Source organism: Eretmochelys imbricata, chromosome 2 (assembly GCF_965152235.1).
Source record: "Eretmochelys imbricata isolate rEreImb1 chromosome 2, rEreImb1.hap1, whole genome shotgun sequence".
Lineage (NCBI taxonomy): Eukaryota > Metazoa > Chordata > Testudines > Cheloniidae > Eretmochelys > Eretmochelys imbricata.
Genome location: NC_135573.1, coordinates 60,892,498 through 60,912,279, shown reverse-complemented (window position 1 = coordinate 60,912,279; position 19,782 = coordinate 60,892,498). Strand labels below are relative to the sequence as shown.

Sequence of the window (19,782 nt, the reverse complement as noted above, 5' to 3'; positions counted from 1 at the left end):
AACAGGGTTCAAAAAAGAACTAGATAAATTCATGGAGGATAGGTCCTTCAATGGCTGTTAGCCAGGAGGGGTGGTGTCCCTAGCCTCTGTTTGCCAAAAGCTGGAAATGGGTGACAGGGGATGGATTATTTGATGATTACCTGTTCTGTTAATTTCCTCTGGGGCACCTGGCATGGGCCGCTGTTGGAAGATGGGATACTGGGTTAGATGGACCTTTGGTCTGACCCAGTATGGCTGTTCTTATGTCCTTAATTTTAGCTGGGAATTGGACTGTGCATTTGATCCCTTGACCCAAATTATTTTTTTTTCAGTCTCTTCTGAGTAGGCTGGTTGGGAGGCAAAAATTGGGAAAAAATATAAGTTTTGTTTCTTTAGATCAATCCACTTGCAGCAACTTGTTGTAATCTCAAGTCTTGATAGGGTTTGGATTGTTCTGGTTATCCTTCAGTCGTTCACTTAAAGGAATTGGTTGGGTCATGTAGCCAGCTGCTGCAAGCAAGGCAAATTTGTGGTTAAACAAACAAACAAACTTGGAGTTTCTAGCATCCCACAACCAAATTTCAAAAAAATTAAGAAGCAAACTTCCTGGAAACTGTCTCTTAAATGTGCTCCTGCCTTGGGGAGAGTCTGTTCTTTTAATTTCCAGAGAAACAGAGAAATCTCCCTTTTTTTATAGTGCTTCTAAACAAAGGTATGCTTGGAATAATTTCACGATGAAAAGGTTCCTTTGCAGTTCTTTCAGTGAGGGAAGACATTACTTAATCTCCCTGGTCAGGAAAAGTTTTAACTGTCTCCAGGAAAAACACAAAGCAAGGTCTAGAATCTCATCTTGGCAATTGTAATAGCATGTTCAGATTTCACTGTCTATTATTAATTTGCTAGTGGTAGTTCTAAATACCCTTTTTGTGTGGGTCATATCGTATGCTTATGTAGGTAGTTTGCTGTGAAGTAGAGTATTGCAAAATAATAATTGCGGGGAGGCGGAAAGCAGATTGAAAAAGCTCCTTCACTAGAAATAAATGACTGAAAGGTATGAAGCCGTAGCTCTTTCAAACTCCAGACAGTAACAGTGCATAATATCTGCAGTACTTCTGTGGAAGACAGCTATGGTTACTCCTTATCAGTCTCTAATTTTAAATAAGTTCTAACAGATCGAAAGACTATGTACGGGACAAGGAAATGTCAAGAGTCTTTAGGAAAATACTGACTAGAATAGTATAAGGGATTTATTTCCCAGTTTCAAATTGTAGTACTGGATATACTTTGAGCGCTGTCCTATTGGTACTTTGTTTCTGAAGAAGCTCACCAAATGTAAGTATCGGTGGAACAGACCAGGAGAACCAGAATGTCACACTTTTGGTGGATAAGTTTCAGAAAGGAGAATGAAAAGCTCAAAAAGTTCCCTTTACCCCATACTGTAATACAAATTGGAAAGACTGGGAAGACTGGAGGATCAGGAAATTGGAAGAAGGCTAGGGTATCTGAGGAGGGTATTGTCTTGAATTTTCAGAACTCCAGAAAGAAAACTGAGCTATAAACTTGATTAAACATTTGAATAAGAGTAGGAATCCAAGCTGCTCATAGGGGGAATACTTCCCCTTTCTTGTCTGCAGGTCTGATACTATGTGCCCAATACAAAGCTAGGAAATGCGTTTTTGTAGTCCGCGGAGGTTTAGGGTATGATTTTCAGGCAGTCTGTCCAAATGGTGAATATTGAGGCTATACTGCTATACTGACAGGTTTCAGAGTAACAGCCGTGTTAATCTGTATTCACAAAAAGAAAAGGAGTACTTGTGGCACCTTAGAGACTAACCAATTTATTTGAGCATAAGCTTTCGTGAGCTACAGCTCACTTCATCGGATGCATACTTTTTATATACACACAAAGAATGAAAAAATACCTCCTCCCACCCCACTCTCCTGCTGCTAATAGCTTATCTAAAGTGACCACTCTCCTTACAATGTGTATGATAATCAAGGTGGGCCATTTCCAGCACAAATCCAGGGTTTAACAAGAACGTCTCGGGGGAAGAGGGGGGGTGTAGGAAAAAACAAGGGGAAATAGGTTACCTTGCATAATGACTTAGCCACTCCCAGTCTCTATTCAAGCCTAAGTTAATTGTATCAAATTTACAAATGAATTCCAATTCAACAGTTTCTCGCTGAAATCTGGATTTGAAGTTTTTTTGTTGTAATATCACAACTTTCATGTCTGTAATCGCATGACCAGAGAGATTGAAGTGTTCTCCGACTGGTTTATGAATGTTATAATTCTTGACATCTGATTTGTGTCCATTTATTCTTTTACGTAGAGACTGTCCAGTTTGACCAATATACATGGCAAAGGGGCATTGCTGGCACATGATGGCATATATCACATTGGTGGATGTGCAGGTGAACGGGCTTTGTTGCAAGGATAGGTTCCTGGGTTAGTGGAACAAAGCCTTGCAACAAAGCCCGTTGCCAACTGTGCCCACATATCTATTCAGGGGACACCATCGTAGGGCCTAATAACATCAGCCACACTATCAGAGGCTCGTTCACCTGCACATCCACCAATGTGATATATGCCATCATGTGCCAGCAATGCCCCTCTGCCATGTACATTGGTCAAACTGGACAGTCTCTACGTAAAAGAATAAATGGACAGAAATCAGATGTCAAGAATTATAACATTCATAAACCAGTCGGAGAACACTTCAATCTCTCTGGTCACACGATTACAGACATGAAAGTTGTGATATTACAACAAAAAAACTTCAAATCCAGACTCCAGAGAGAAACTGTTGAATTGGAATTCATTTGCAAATTGGATACAATTAACTTAGGCTTGAATAGAGACTGGGAGTGGCTAAGTCATTATGCAAGGTAACCTATTTCCCCTTGTTTTTTCCTACAAACCCCCCCCCCCCACACGTTCTTGTTAAACCCTAGATTTGTGCTGGAAATGGCCCACCTTGATTATCATACACATTGTAAGGAGAGTGGTCACTTTAGATAAGCTATTAGCAGCAGGAGAGTGGGGTGGAAGGAGGTATTTTTTCATTCTTTGTGTGTATATAAAAAGATCTTCTACACTTTCCACAGTATGCATCCGATGAAGTGAGCTGTAGCTCACGAAAGCTTATGCTCAAATAAATTGGTTAGTCTCTAAGGTGCCACAAGTATTCCTTTTCTTTCTGCTATACTGAGTTACACAAATAAAGATTCAGATTCAGAGTATTAGTATCAGGGACGGCATTAACAGACAACATGAGATTGAGGAGGCAGAAATATATGCATAAATATTTTTATACTGGTATATCTGTAGAAGCAGAAATCCAGTTCATACTAAAGATATCTGTGTTCTTGAGGACATCTGCAATGTATCTGTTGACAATTCATTGTTGTTCTGGAAAGGCTGAGACTGAAACCTCTAAGATTGTCTTCACCTACAAGTTTTCTGGGAGAAAGTGCAGCAGCACATATTGGATATCACAATACTGTGGCTCATGAGAACTGTTTAATGATTTATGGTAGAACCTCAGAGTTACACACACCAGAGTTACGAACTGACCAGTCAACCACGCATCTCATTTGCAAAGGGAAGTACGCAATCAGGCAGCAGCAGAGACCAAAAAAAAAGAGAGCAAATACAAGGAGTCCTTGGACTTACAACACCTGACTTATGTCGGACGCCACTTACGACACTTTTCAATTGACTGCCTGTTTCGCGTTTACAATGCTTGATTTGCATAAAGTTCGCTAGAAATCACTTCCTGGTTGTGTTCTGGTATGGAGCTGGAAGGGGTTGCTTCTGATTGGCTTTGAGGCAGCAAGGTATCTTGTTGCTGGGTAGGGTTGCTGCTTGTTTTTGATTGGCTACCAGCCCCGGGCTCAGACCGTCAGAAAGTTTGAACAGTTATTGGCTGAGGCTCAGCATGTGTGCCGTTCTCCCTGGCTTTCTGAGCTTGTGTTGCCAGCATTCTGAGCAGCATATGTGAGTTTATATGTTTGTTTGAATGCTGTTTACAAAATACAGTGTACAGTAAATACATTGATTTGCAACATTAGTCATCTATAATTCATTTAGTTCAAAAATCTGGGTTATTGTGGTGAAAATAGCATACCAAGCGTTGGTTCGGGAACCAATCCTCCCTTGATTCCTATGGGAAAAAGTGGTTTTGACTTGCAACGTTTTGCCTTACAACACAATTCTGGGGAACGAATTGTGTTGAAAGTCTGAGGACTCCTGTATAGTGTAAACTACTAAAAAAAAAAAAAAATGGGAAAGCAGCATTTTTCTTCTGCATAGTGAAGTTTCAAAGCTGTAGTAAGTCAGTGTTCAGTTGTAAACTTTTGAAAGAACAACCATAATGTTTTGTTCATAGTTACAAACAGCCTCCATTCCCAAGATATTTGAAACTCTGAGGTTCTACTGTAGAAGATATTGTACAGTATGGGATGCATATTTTGAGATATCAGTGCTCTGGCTCTAGTTATGTGAGATCATTTGACTTGGTTGGTCTAATGGCTACTCCAAACGTGTACTTTTTAAAGATGTTGTGCAGCCTGAATCTGGAATTAAGTAATAGGAATAATTCCATAATTTTGCCACAAGCCTCATTCATATATAAATTTAAATGTTAACTATTTGGCCATGACTCACTTTTGCACTGAGTAAATCTCGTGTAAATCTCCTTAGATTTTGCCTTTATGAAATGTACCCTGTTATCCAATATTATTTTCTTCTGAAGAAGATGGTCCACAGATCCTTTACAGTGAGTCTTCAGGTTGTTCATTTTGCATTCTCTTTCCTCAACTGCAGGCAGACTTTTCCAGACCATCTTGTTGCAGATCAAAGCTGGAAATAGAGAGAGAGAGAGAGGAAAAAAGGGGATATTTTTATTGAAATTGTTTGGCTTATTGGAATCTAATCTTTTATCGGTTGTGTTGCCCTTGGTGTGTCCGTGTGGAGTGCTCTGCAGAAACATTTCTGGAAAATCTTCTACAAGAGAGGCACAATGATTGTAGCAGTTCTGATCACATAGACGCTGCAGTAGCAGAAAAACAAAATGCAAGACCTGCCTTTCTTGTTCAGCTCCTATTGTGGAGTGTTTAGATGGGGATTGCTATTTGTTCTGTGTTCTGTCCCAGGCTAGTCTTTCAAAGTAATAGCTGGATTTGATGCTTCCCGGGGGCACCCAGGGTTGTGAAGCACCTCGCTATCAGCTGCCCTTAGCATAAGGAAGCCTTGCGTGTGTCTGCTGGGGTCAGCTCCCCAACTCCACTGGCAATACAAGCACTGCCCTCTAGGCCTCTCTGGCCTCACTGTCTCTTTACAGGTTAGCAATAAGCACACTCCAACCCTCAAGCATCTCCCTAGAGTGTCGAAGCCCTGGTCTACTGGACACTTACAGTATTCACAGATTTGCTGCTTTCAAAGAAACAGTACACCCTAGCTTACCAATTTCCCTTCAGATCACTGCTCAGCTTAACACACCAGTTCTTAGATATGATTATAGTGAAATCAGATACAAGTTTATTTCATAGAATCATAGAATATCAGGGTTGGAAGGGACCTCAGGAGCTCATCTAGTCCAACCCCCTGCTCAAAAGCAGGACCCATCCCCAATTAAATCATCCCAGCCAGGGCTTTGTCAAGCCTGACCTTAAAAACTTCTAAGGAAGGAGATTCCACCACCTCCCTAGGCAACGCATTCCAGTGTTTCACCACCCTCCTAGTGAAAAAGTTTTTCCTAATATCCAACCTAAACCTCCCCCACTGCAACTTGAGACCATTACTCCTTGTCCTGTCCTCTTCCACCACTGAGAATAGTCTAGAACCATCCTCTCTGGAACCACCTCTCAGGTAGTTGAAAGCAGCTATCAAATCCCCCCTCATTCTTCTCTTCTGTAGACTAAACAATCCCAGTTCCCTCAGCCTCTCCTCATAAGTCATGTGTTCCAGACCCCTAATCATTTTTGTTGCCCTTCGCTGGACTCTTTCCAATTTATCCACATCCTTCTTGTAGTGTGGGGCCCAAAACTGGACACAGTACTCCAGATGAGGCCTCACCAATGTCGAATAGAGGGGGAAGATCACGTCCCTCGATCTGCTCGCTATGCCCCTACTTATACATCCCAAAATGCCATTGGCCTTCTTGGCAACAAGGGCACACTGCTGACTCATATCCAGCTTCTCGTCCACTGTCACCCCTAGGTCCTTTTCCGCAGAACTGCTGCCTAGCCATTCGGTCCCTAGTCTGTAGCTGTGCATTGGGTTCTTCCGTCCTAAGTGCAGGACCCTGCACTTATCCTTATTGAACCTCATCAGATTTCTTTTGGCCCAATCCTCCAATTTGTCTAGGTCCCTCTGTATCCTATCCCTGCCCTCCAGCGTGTCTACCACTCCTCCCAGTTTAGTATTATCTGTAAATTTGCTGAGGGTGCAATCCACACCATCCTCCAGATAATTTATGAAGATATTGAACAAAACCGGGCCCAGGACCGACCCCTGGGGCACTCCACTTGACACCGGCTGCCAACTAGACATGGAGCCATTGATCACTACCCGTTGAGCCCGACAATCTAGCCAACTTTCTACCCACCTTATAGTGCATTCATCCAGCCCATACTTCTTTAACTTGCTGACAAGAATACTGTGGGAGACCGTGTCAAAAGTTTTGCTAAAGTCAAGAAAGTCAAGTCCCTTCATCCACAGAACCAGTAATCTCATCATAGAAGGCGATTAGATTAGTCAGGCATGACCTTCCCTTGGTGAATCCATGCTGACTGTTCCTGATCACTTTCCTCTTATGTAAGTGCTTCAGGATTGATTCCTTGAGGACCTGCTCCATGATATTTCCGGGGACTGAAGTGAGGCTGACTGGCCTGTAGTTCCCAGGATCCTCCTCCTTCCCTTTTTAAAAGATTGGCACTACATTAGCCTTTTTCCAGTCATCCGGGACTTCCCGCGTTCGCCACGAGTTTTCAAAGATAAAGGCCAATGGCTCTGCAATCACAGCCGCCAGTTCCTTTAGCACTCTCGGATGCAACTCGTCCGGCCCCATGGACTTGTGCACGTCCCGCTTTTCTAAATAGTCCCTAACCACCTCTTTCTCCACAGGGGGCTGGCCATCTATTCCCCATGTTCCCCATTTAACAAAGCATAGAGATTCAAATAATAGCAAATAGAAGTATTGGAAACAAGTAGTTATGTATAAAATAAAACCATAACATGCATTCTAGAGCCTGGATGAATTAACAAGATACTCTTATGTCTTGTAGAATATTGCTCACCTGAAATCCATGTAGCATTGTATAGCTAGGTTGGCTGTGACCTTCCTTTCATGAGACCTGCAAGGTGTCAGCTTGCCTTCTAGGTGAAGGATTCAGTTTGTTTCTTCCCTCCGCCCTCACCTTCTCCTCCAAGATAGACCAGTCTCATCTTTTTCTTGATTCATAAATAGGACCCCCCCTGCTATTTGTTGTGTGAATTTTCTTTCTTTTTTGTAGCTTTCACAATCTCTTCTTTTGCTGTAGCTAGGTAAACAGACAGACCTACATTGTGAGGTGTAAAGTATGCAATACAGAAATGACTAGACAGGGAGAAAGGTGTCTGCTACATCCTGTCTGAAAGGAACATTTCAGAGATAAGTCACCCGCTGGTGACCTGCCTTAACTCCAAGACCTTAAGAATATAACTGTTAGTACAGATACATAACTCCTTAAATATTATGCGTCCTATACTCTGCAAAGATTATGATGAACAGCAAGCTGCTTGCTCTTTGTAGAGCCCTCACATGCCACCTTTCAGTGAAATATCATATATCCAACACAGGGGATCCTTGTAAAACCCTATGTACCCCCTATTTCCTCTGCCAGTTGGCACCAAGAGATCCCTGGGTCACACTGGCACAGAAGAAGACTTGCTACCTCTGACCAAGCCAGACTCCAGTGTGTCTGGACAGGACTTTGATAAAAGCACTAGATAGATGGTCACGGGCACAAAAAACCCTGTAAAGAGAAACCCCTGTAGCTGATAGTAAGGGCACAAAAATGCCTGCAACTAATATCCTCACCTGTTGCTGACAGTTGTCAACCTCCATTGCCTGCCTCCTTCACTTCACCCCAACATCTGTCCATGAAGGGGTAAGAGGGAGAGCAGCCCTTAAGGGAGAAGCAAACAGGTGGTATGGGGCCTTGTCTCAAGATTTACTTCTCTGCTCTGTGCAATCCTATAGGAAGTCATTGGAGCAGCCTAGGAAAACCTGGACAAAACTAATCACCAGGAAAGGAGACTAAAAACATTTATAATGTGTCAGAGTCCAGTTTAGTAAGCCTCTGTAAGGTCAATGGAGCCTTGTTGCTATCTAAGAACACCATCATCCCTGAAGAAGGTTTCTTCTTGCTCAAGAATCCAAGAAACAGGAAGGCAGACTCTTCAACGGGAAGAAACTCAGAGGCTATTTCAGTGGCCTTACTTACTTTAGCATAATTTGCTTCTCCAGGACTATTATGATCTGGAAAAAAATCCTTGGTAGAGTTCATTTCCCTGAAGATCATATGGCCTGAGAGCTTCAATTAAAGCTGTTTCCCTGTAGCAGTATTCATCTGAAACGCTTTCTGCTTTTCAGCCATATTGATGGGCTATAATGAGGCATCCTGCCATCTGACTCCCAAGTAAATTATTCAGGAGAAAAACATTTTGCTGGTAGGTAAGATTGTTACAGATTTCTCAGAGAAATAAAGGAAGGCCTTGGTCGTTGCTAGAGACCATCGGATAGAGCATAAACAGTACAATAAGCCTAAACTTCTTATCCTATCCCTCAAGATACAATAGGAGAGAGAGCCAAAAGCTGACAGAGGAAAATGGATGAGATTGAGAGGAAGTCATGGTAGAGGAGACTATTGAGGGAACCCATTCTCCTAAAATGGACTGCCTCATAGGTAGCAGGTTGCGGTGGTTTGCAAAAAATTGGATCTTGATCACAATATACAAATGAGTACTGGACATAGTCCGCAAGGGCTATGTAAAAGGACCGCTGAATTTCCCAGCGGTATATTTAAGATACATAATTATTTATCTTTTAGTCTTCCCTGGCTGTATGCTTCAATTTAAATCCCATGGGAAAGAATTTGCCCCCTTTTACATGGAAAAATAAGACATTTTATCTGTTTATCTGAAAATTTTGTTTCCTCTAGTAGGAGTATCCACAGATGTGCCCAGCTCAGAAAATATGCAACATTGGGGATATATCTTGGTAAATGTCTTTTCTGGTAGAGTAAAATAGATACTCTTACTGTATTAAGAAGATCTGAAGTGCTCACTAGTCAGTAGTTTCAGGGTTTGTCTATGCTTGCAAGTTATTTTGGATTAATTTGAGGGTTTTTCCCAGATAAATTGTTGTAGTTCCACACACTGGTTGGTGTCTCATTCCTCATTAATCCACTTTGGAAGCAGATTAACTTCAATTTGGAATGAATTATTCCACAATAAGGTAGGTGCGGCTGCATCTCCATTTCAAATTAACTATTCTGCTTCTGACAGTCTTCCCACTGCTTTCCCACTCTGTGTTCCTGCACACCTGCATCAACCCCACTTTTGACCTGTATGCACTTTACTGCTCTAGGGTTATCTCCCAATTGAAAAACTGGATCAGAGCCAGGTGTATCCCATTGTGATTCCAGCTTGTGACAAGTTCATGCACCTGGAGTCACATACAGATTATAGCAGCCATGCCTTGTGCTTCTATGTGTTTCTGTGCTAAGGTCCATCCTGGACTTCCTTGGCTTGTGGGGAGAAGATTGGAATGCCAAGATATATGAGAGAATATCAACCCAAATGAAGGAGAAGGGGCACTTCTGGGATCCAGTCCAGTGCCTCACTGAAAGAAAGGGGCTGTGACAGAGTTATAGAAACACACCAGGATTAATAAGACTTCTGGCTGAAATTGCAAGAGCTATGTTTACCGTGAGAAGCTGAACTGGATTTTGCAATGAAGGCACTGCCACAAAACCCTGGCATGTCCTGGAAATCACTGAAGTTACCCCAGTGAACACTGACCAGGAGAAGATTGTTCTTGGTGGCCAAGATTTCTTCAGCTAGCGATACCCAGGGCAGGCCCCATGGCAGACATGGCACCTGAGATTCCACCCCCAAATCCCAGGCAGAGAATCAGCCTGACAGTGCTGGGGAGGGGACCTCTTCCAGTAACTATTATGCGCTATATTACATGACAACTGTATAGGGAGATTTAAACAACTTTGTTCTGGGTACCATCTTCAGTAAGTGGGCCACTTTTTGTTTGCATGTAACTGACAGATTTGGTTCTGTTTTCTGAGTTACAAACAGGCTAAAGACTCACTGTAAAGGGCCTTTCTACTAGGACAGGGGTGGCGAACCTGTGGCTCCAGAGCCGTATGCGGCTCTTCAGAGGTTAATACGCGGTTCCTTGTAGAGGCACCGACTCCGGGGCTGGAGCTACAGGCACCAAATTTCCAGTATGCCGGGTGTGCTCACTGCTCAACCCCTGGCTCTGCCACAGGCCCTGCCCCCACTCCACCCCTTCTTCCAAGGCCCTGTCCCTTCCCGCCCCCTCCCCTGAGCCTGCCACGCCCTTGCTCCTCCCACTCCCACTCAGAGCCTCCTGCACACTCTGGGAGGGAGGGGGAGGAGCTGATCAGTGGGGCTGCTGGCAGGCACCGGGGGGAGCTGATGAGGGCTGCTGATGTATTACTGTGGCTTTTTGGCAATGTACATTGGTAAATTCTGGCTCCTTCTCAGGCGCAGGTTGGCCACCCCTGTACTAGGATATAAGACATTTTCAGCTAAGCAGGGGTAAATTTTTTTTTCTATTTCTTTAAGGCCTTACCAAGATAGAGTAAGAGATGCATCTGTGGTTTACAGAGATGAAGTATGTGAGAGATCCAACATACAACAAATCTCAACAACTGGAGGAAATACTATGTGTATTATTCAGCACATTTGTTTCCAAAAAACTAAACCACAAAAATCACAGAACTGAAAATGAATGATTTTAAAAACTGTTCCAACAGCCCTAATATGCTACTCCAGAAATTCAGTCTTCTGTCCTCTTGCCAGAAGATGATAAAACCAGAAAAAATGTCATTCTTTTGTAGAGGTGGTTGCAGTAGCTTTCTTTCTCCACTTTGGTATAGAGAGATCATCTGCTGTTCAGCTGGGTTGAGGTTTAATTTTGTCATGAGGGGCAGGAGAAGGAAATCGTTTTTGATATGATTTTTTAAAGAATATTTTTCCCATTTTTTCTGAGCTCTAGATGACATTCAGACCAGATGTAGGTGGATGCAGCTAAAGCTCTGATCCTGATTTAAGCCCATACATAACTTTAAGTATGTGAATAGTGCAACTTCAGTGAGATTGCGTGTGTGCTTTCAGTTAGTGCCTGTGACAGCTACAGATGTTTCAGGAACAGAAGAATAGAAGAAACCCACTTTTGATAGTTGTCCCCTTCCTTTTTGAAGTAGCTACCACCTGTGATGTCATCTACAATTTCACAAGAGCTTTCTCTCATAAATGGTTTACATAGTAATTTAAGGTTTCAGAGTAGCAGCCGTGTTAGTCTGTATTCGCAAAAAGAAAAGGAGTACTTGTGGCACCTTAGAGACTAACAAATTTATTTGAGCATAAGCATGCATCCGATGAAGTGAGCTGTAGGTCACGAAAGCTTATGCTCAAATAAATTTGTTAGTCTCTAAGGTGCCACAAGTACTCCTTTTCTTTTATAGTAATTTAAGTGTATGTTTTATGCTTCACACTGACTTTTAGCCAATATTTTAAGTTTTGAACATTTTTTTCTCTTACAGAAATCGGGCACAAAGCAATTCTCCAACTAATGAACAGGCAAAGTCCGCCACTGGTAAAGATGATATTCCATATGCAACAGGGCTCATTCTTGGTATGTATAAAAGCCCAACTAATGATGGGTATATTGTGATATTTTATATAATAATATTTAAAACATTAATATGTCGTGCTTTTTTTCTTTGAAATAATTGAGTTAATTTATTCTTGCAATATACCCCTGATCCTGGTAAAGAAAGCATTAAGTTAAATGAAAAAAAACAACAACTTTACTTCACTGGAGCTTTGTAGCACCTCCTCTTGAACATGCAACAGTAATTGCTTGTGTTGCATGTAGTAGAAGGGGGATCAAACGGATTCTCAGATTTCTCCAGGTCGGTGAACCACAACGGAGATACGTTTATTTCTAAGTTTTGTAAATCTGTTAGAAATTTTAGAGAGTTAAAGTTAAATAGGACTGAGTGGTGACAAAGTGGAAGATGGGTGTATACTGTTGGAGAGCTGAAACAAGCAAGTCACCAATTAAGGCTGTTACTGGCCCATCAGAAAGAGCAGAAGTCTTTTGGGACTTGATGTGTAAGTCTTGTACCTTGGCTAATGTTAGGGGTGGAGGTTGAGTTTCTTTTTTGTGTGTGAGTGCAAAAGCGCATTTTATGAGGCACAGATTAGAGCGAAACTGCTAAGGAATTGCATGTTCTTACTCCATTTCATTTTACAGGTGCACACACTGATGAAATGCTTATGCACGGTATTATAATGCTTCCTGCCCAATCAATGGGAAGTGGGGAGGGGATGCCACAGTGCCTGGAAAAAAGACGAGGGGTAATAATGTGAGAACACATGCTTGTCAAGATTGCAGCTGGCCCATCCCTCTCCTCAGGTCCTCTGCCTCCCCATTGGCTTGGATTGGGAGGACTGGGCTGGCTGATTCTTGTGCATCCTTTTCTCTACTGCCTATTTAAACTGTCAAAAGCTTCTTAGCTTCTCTGCCCTCCCTCCTTAGTTGTAGCATAGGAGCTATGTTTTTCAAGTTGCTATGACTGACCTGTTTGGGGATCAAATCAGGAAGGAATTTTTCCCACTGGGCCAAATTGGCAGAGATCCAGTCCTTTTCCCCCCTCCCACCACCCCCGCAATGTTATGCAGACACATTTGGGTTTTAGCAATTGGACTTGTCAGTTTAATATCAGTAAAGGTATGACTTTTTAGCTTGTTGCAGCTTCCGGCTGGTATCTAGTGCACATAAAGTCTAAATGGGCCAGCTCCCAGAGGTGTATTAGACCCTAGATTTCACTGGTGGACCACGTGTATAGTGGGGAGACCTGAAGTCTTCACTGAATGAGGTCCCTCCTTGGTAATCTCCACTTCCCCACACTGAGGAGGGAGTCCTAGGGGTAGGCTAAGAAGGGGTCTACTCTGTAACCCTGCACTGGACCCAGTTAAATACCTACTGCGTGAGAGCAGGGAGTAGGTTGATAGAGCTCCTCCTCAGCGTTAAATTAATAAAGTTGTGGCCTGCTGCTTAAATTGATCCCTGTGGCTGTCATTCATTTGCTTACATTTCCTGATCAACAGTGCTAATGTAATTGTTCTGCAGCTGCTACCTCTCTACACAGACTGACTAATCTATGACCCAATTGCAATAGTATCTGAGCACCTCATGAATAACAATGAATTTGTCTTCACAACACCCCTTTGACATATGGGAATTTTGGTAGCCCCACTTTACAGGTGGGGAACTGCGGGACAGAGAAAGTAAGTAAACTGCCCAAGACCACATAGAAAGTGTTTGTTCGAGTTGAGAGCTGAATTCAGGTCAGAATCCTGGTCCAGTGCCTTAACCACAAGGCTGTCTTTCCTGTGGTTGTGTGTTTTGTGGCTGCAGCATAATATTGTATGATTTTTTTTTTTTATGCCACAGTTGTCTTCTGCATGGTTTTTTGGTGTTCCTGCCTCCTCCCCTCTTTCAATTGATTTTACTTCATAGAAGAACTGTGGTGACTTATGGATGGTGAGGAAAGGGTGTTTATGGGCCAATGTGTCTAATAGTCGTAGTGTACAGAAACATTCACTTAGAAACTCCACTTTTTTAAGATATCTTGTGAACTGGATTCTCACTTCTGGGACTTAACTTCCAGCACAAGGTTGATTGGGCACTACTAAGTTTTAAGTATTTTTTTTTTTTTTAACCCTGTAAGATACTGGTAGGTGCACCCTGTATGCATGCATCATCTGCCAGTACATTTTTAATCCTTAATTTCCATTACAACTAACTCATAAATGGGAAACTGCTTGTATTCCTACAGTTTGACTCTTGCATTCTCTTTCAAATTAAGTGTTTATTCAGAGCGGAATTACATGTAAGAGCACCTCTGGGTGCTCTTGGTTGTGTTAAAGTATACTTTACTTTCATTTTCACACCATTCTTACTTATTTTTTCCAAATGCTGCATTAAGTGCAGAATTAATGTAAATAACTCAAATACTGTCTCTTTTTGTGCTATAGTATCATTGTCACCTTGTTTTGAAGCTCCTAGCTTTGTCTCAGCTCAATGATTATTTAAGAACAGACAAGCTATCAGTGACCAATTATGTTAGGTCAAAAGATCATATATCAAATAATGTTAATGTTAAGCGTAGTATCCAGATTTTTATCAGTTCTTATGAAGTTCTTAATATGTTCCCTGTCATAAGGTGGGTCTGTCTGGAGTACTATCGTGTAGCACACTGTGGCTTGACATTTAAGCCTACTTAAGCCTCAGTTTCCCCTTGCAGAATCCCCAGAAATAGCCCCTAAAGGATTTCCAAGTATATATAATCCTTGTGGGTTAGTTTCTTACAAAAATCCTGTGCCCATAAATCATGGCTATAGTCCTGAATTCCCCACCATAGTTCAAACAGTACATGCAAGACACAAAGTATAGCCCGGCATCTCTGACCACACTCAGGCTCTCTAGTACAGCTGTGGCATCTCTCACCATGCCTCACTCCCAGCCTTCGGCTCTCTGGCTTAGAGAGCTAGCAGGCATCTCCCTCTGCTGCTCTCAGCCTTCTCTGGACTTGGCTCTCTGCTTCAGAAAGGTCAGAAAGCTAGCCTTTCGACTGGCTTCTTGACCATTCTTCCGTCTTTCCAGGGAGGGCCTGCGGAGAACTCCTCTGCAGCTTTCACCAGAGACCTCCTTTAGTCTCATGACTCCCAGGCGGTTTTCAACTGCCCTTTCCCTGACTTTTTTAAATTTTGTAGCAGTAGTATAGCCATGTTAGTCCCAGACCTGAAGAAGAGCTCCGTGTAGCTTGAAAGCTTTTCTCTTTTACCAACTGAAGGTGGTCCAATAAAAGATATTACCTTACCTATCTTGTCTCTTTTCCTGACTGACCCCCTCAGCTGTTCCATTTATGTGGTTCAGGTGGCTTCTCTTAAACCCAGTTAGGATACAGCTGAGGAGTCACAGGTACATTGGTCCTGCTCCCTCTTAAATGGCCAGTGTCATCCTGTGACATGCACAAATTGTATTTGTCTCTGTACTTTGCCTTTATTCTTGTTTTTATTCATTTGAAATTAGAAGGTGTTTGAAGACAGACATATGTATGTGTTTCATGGACTGTTTATGCTTCCTTTCTTTTCAATTAGGCGGTCAAGACCGAGAACTTATTCAGAAGAAAAAAGAGAAATATAGACAAGAGCTAATGGAACAGATTGCTGAGCAACAGAGAAATAAGAGACGGTAAAGCCATTGTAATTTGGACAAAGACTTAATAAAGTGAACATTTTTCATTAAAACTAAATTAGTTGGAAGCTTCTTTACCCTTCAGAAATTTACATATTTTAAAAAAGGTTTTTACTGTTTGGAAATTTTCTCTTTTCCCCATTTTGAACCCTGAGATTGTTGGTACTAATACTAGACTTCTCTCACTGTTCTATTTTTATGACTGTCATACAATATATAACCTATAAACCTCAAAGGGACCATTTTAAATACGTTTTATAACTTTGATTCCCTTTTCATTGTAGTGTACACCGGACCCTCGCTAGAACGCGTCTATATAGCGCAAATTCGCATATAACGCGGTCACGGCCATGGATACCAAATTTAATTACTTTAATTGCAATTCATTTTAACGTGGTCCCCGCTATAACGCAGTCCCCGCGTTAGTGTGGTACCATGCATGGATCCCACATCCCGTGTTCTAGCGAAGGTCTGGTGTACTTCTAGAGGCTTAATGGTAATACTTATTTCTCTATTGGCTTCACTGCTATTTGTTTTTCCTTTGTTTCTCAGGACAAAAGTCCAAGTAAATGGGGTTGTAGTTGAGTGGCAAGACCACAAAAAGTCCTTTTTCTTGGTGTTTTTTTTTTTTTTTTTTTTTTTTGGCCTCACATATGGTACACATTTGATAAGGGAACTGTGATATTCTTTCCCGTTCCCCAAATTGGAAAAGAAGTCTCTGACTTCAAAAACTTTGCAAATTTCTGGCATATATAGCACAATTAAACATACTTTTTTGTTTACTTATTCTTGCTTTGCTGACTGACAGTCTAGATGTGTTAAAAGGAAACAAAAATCTTGGTGAAAGGGTGGGGAAAAGAGTTGATGTTATCAGAACTACGAGGACACTCCTTATCAAATTTAAAAATTGAAGAAGCAAACTAAGCTTGGGATCTGAATCCACAGTACAGTGGTTGACATTCTTTTGAATGCCTGTTTGGATTTGAATATGTTTATAATTATCTTTCATATCAAACTTCTAACTGTACTATGGAAAAAATGTTTGCTTACAAGAAGCATTGGGAAAGATTATAGTGAAAAAACAATGAAACAAAAAATATTTAATTGTTCATTTACCCTGGGATACTGTTTTGATTATGGCATTGTCTAAAAGTAATAAAACACCAGTATGTTCTTCTAAACCTACATTCTGTTGGACTTAGTCATTTTGTTTTTGAGTCAGATGAGGTGTTCTCTCATGTTACCTTATCCACAATAAGAAACTCCAGTTTTATAGCTAAGTGAGGTAAATTAGATCTGATTTCTAAGTTTTTTTAAAAGAACAAGTTTAGTGATTTGTTTAACAGCTCATTTTCTGACTTCATCCTGTTAATTTTTTTTAATAGTGAAAAGGAACTTGAGCTCTCAGTTGCTGCTTCTGGAGCTCTGGACCCAGGGAAGGAGGTAAGAAATTTTAGTGTTCCGCTTTCCATTCAAACAGACCTTTTATTAAATAATATGTGTTAACAGTGAATCATTATGCTGAAAGCAGGATTTTATTGTGTGCAAAAGAAGGATCAGAAAGGGATTCCCCCCCTCCCAAGTGTATTCTGGAAGGGGTTTTTTTTAATCCCCTTTCTCTGAGGGATCAGCAACAGCCACACCTGTTGGGACTTGGGACATTGGCTGGCTGGTTCTTGTTCACATGCTCAGGGTCTAACTCATACTGTAGTCATTTGTAGGATCGGGAAGGAATTTCCCTCTACCTTGGATTAGCAATGACTTTGCGTTTTTTTTTCACCTTCCTCTGTAATGTATGGGTCAAGGTCACTTGCTAGGATTATTTGGGTTTATCTCAGTTAATCATTTCCCTGCCATTGTGGGGGGCCTTGAACACTTGTGTACCTTGGTCCCTCCTGTTCTCTGTCTGTGGCACATAATAGTCTAATCTCCTGTGGGTTGTAATAGTTTGGTCTCAGTTTGGTTGATGGCTTTAGTGTGCTGGTGCTAGGTAGTGTTGGTGGCCTGATATTTACACTAGGTCAGAGTAGATGATCTAGTGGTCCCTTCTGGCCTTAGTCTCTAAGACTATGATAAAAAGAAAAATGATGTCTCTTTCCTAAATGGGCATTAGTGACAATAAAAATAAACCTAAGTCAAAGCTACATAAGAGAGCTGTTACATTTGGTAAACACATACTCTGCTTAAAGGGAAAAGTTGGAATTGGAATTTTAAGACATTTGCATTGTGGTGCAACTACATGGAATAACATGCTGCAGGCAGTGTAGGTCATGGAAGAGACATGTTTAATGCCTGATGGTAGCTTGTATAGACAAGCGTCAGTCACCCTCCTGTGGGAGTGTGAGGAATGCTGCTGACAATATTTGCCACTCACCTACTTCACTTTTTAATGGAAAAAAATCCATCTGTTATGCAGCTAAGTCAGCTTTTTAGTGCCAATTCATTATTTCAAGTTGCAGTTGTAAATATTTTTACTAGTAAATGTAACATTTTTCATATTATGACAACGTATGCAAATTTTTATATAGCTCTGCATAAAATATCAATGATTTTGCTTTAACTCTGACCTGAGTAATATGGAATTAGTGCCATCTCCATCATTTTCTGCTTCATAATCAAGATATAACGAGCTTGATTATCACAATAGTTATTGTGCTTTGCTAAGATATCTTTGCTGCTACTCAAAGAAAATGTTTACTGAGTGTAGTAGAATCCTTTTACTGGGGATGTCATGATGGATGGCTCTTTTTTTCTGGTTAAGTAAATGTGATTAACACAAGACACTTTTTCAATAATGATAGTGCTGTTTTCTGCTCAGCTGCAAAACTGCACCAACCCATCCCATTACTGGAGAGCTCAACAGATGGAGGAGGAGGAGCTATCTGCAGTCGGACAGAGTCTGTTACTTGCTCAAAATGAGAGGAAGGGATAGCCCATAAGATAACATGTGTTGTGGTGCAGCATATTATAGTGGCACAATTAAGGTCGTATTGTGAGATCTGCGTAAAGGTCGACTTTTCTAAGTCCTCTTATAGCGACATGCGTAGTTAGATTTCTTTGAAATTTAATGTACCTTGGGAGGGTGCTGGCTACCCTCAGGAGGAAGCCACATTTGGAATAATTTGAGCCAAGGGTTCCTGAGATACAAGCCCCCTCAAAATAGCACTTCTAAAAAAAAACTTTCTAGGTTTGTGTTTTATTTGTTTTTGGTTTTTTTGCACAAAGCTAGAGATCAAAGTATTGATAGTAGGTCAAAATAGTCTGTCTGCTGAGTTTTACCCAAGGTAGTGCAAGGCACCACTAAATCTTTTTTGGGGAGGGTACTGTAACAAAGTGTTTGGGGAAAGAGTAGATATGTAAATGTTTCTGAGAGGGGATGAATGCTAGAGGTGGAGGTGTTGGGGGCATTAAGGGCAGGGGTTTGGAGCTACTGCGAGGAGAAGGGGTTTATGAGGAGGAGGATAAATGGGGATGGATGGTGCGGGAGGTGAGAGAGTTTAAGGGCTCAGGTGACGTAGGCATGGCACCCCCTGCTCTGCCAGTGCCTTCCAACCCCCATGCACTCCCAGCTCTGCCATAAGAACATAAAAATGTCCATACTGGGTCAGACCAAAGGTCCATCTAGCCCAGTATCCTGTTTTCCGACAGTGGCCAATGCCAGGTGCCCCAGAGGGAATGAACAGAACAGGTAATCATCAAATGATCCATCCCCTGTTGCCCATTCCCAGCTTCTGGCAAACAGAGGCTAGGGACACCATCCTTGTCCATCCTGGCTAATAGCCATTGATGGACCTATCCTCCATATATTTATCTAGTTCTTTTTTGAACACTGTTATAGTCTTGGCCTTCAAAACATCCTCTGGCAAAGAGTTCCACAGGTTGACTGTGCATTGTGTGAAGAAATACTTCCTTTTGTTTGTTTAAAACTTGCTGTCTACTAATTTCATTTGGTGACCCCTAGTTCTTGTGTTATGAGAAGGAGTAAATAACACTTCCTTATTTAAACTTATTTAACACTTCCTTATTTTCTTCAGTGCAGCCAAGGACCCTGTACCCCCAGCTCTGTCAGTGCTCACCAACCCCCTGCACTCCATAGCTGTGCCAGTGTTCCCCAACCTTTCTGCATCCCCCAGAGTCATAATGGGGGGAATATAGACATGTGAATGTTTCTTAGGAGAGGTTGGTGGGGTAATTAGAAGGTAGTGGAATGGGAAGGAGAGGTTTGGGG

General features: G+C 41.7%; 1 protein-coding gene across 6 annotated transcripts in view; it reads left to right on the top strand.

Annotated features, from left to right (window-relative positions):
- Window positions 1–19,782, top strand: part of CSPP1 (centrosome and spindle pole associated protein 1) — a 182,784-nt gene that overhangs the window by 50,741 nt on the left and 112,261 nt on the right. For all 6 annotated transcript variants that reach the window (XM_077810172.1, XM_077810174.1, XM_077810173.1 and 3 more), the window contains 3 exons: window positions 11,830–11,921; window positions 15,458–15,551; window positions 16,940–16,997. In XM_077810172.1, the coding sequence (XP_077666298.1) occupies window positions 11,830–11,921; window positions 15,458–15,551; window positions 16,940–16,997 (244 nt within the window). The remainder of the gene's footprint in view (window positions 1–11,829; window positions 11,922–15,457; window positions 15,552–16,939; window positions 16,998–19,782) is intronic.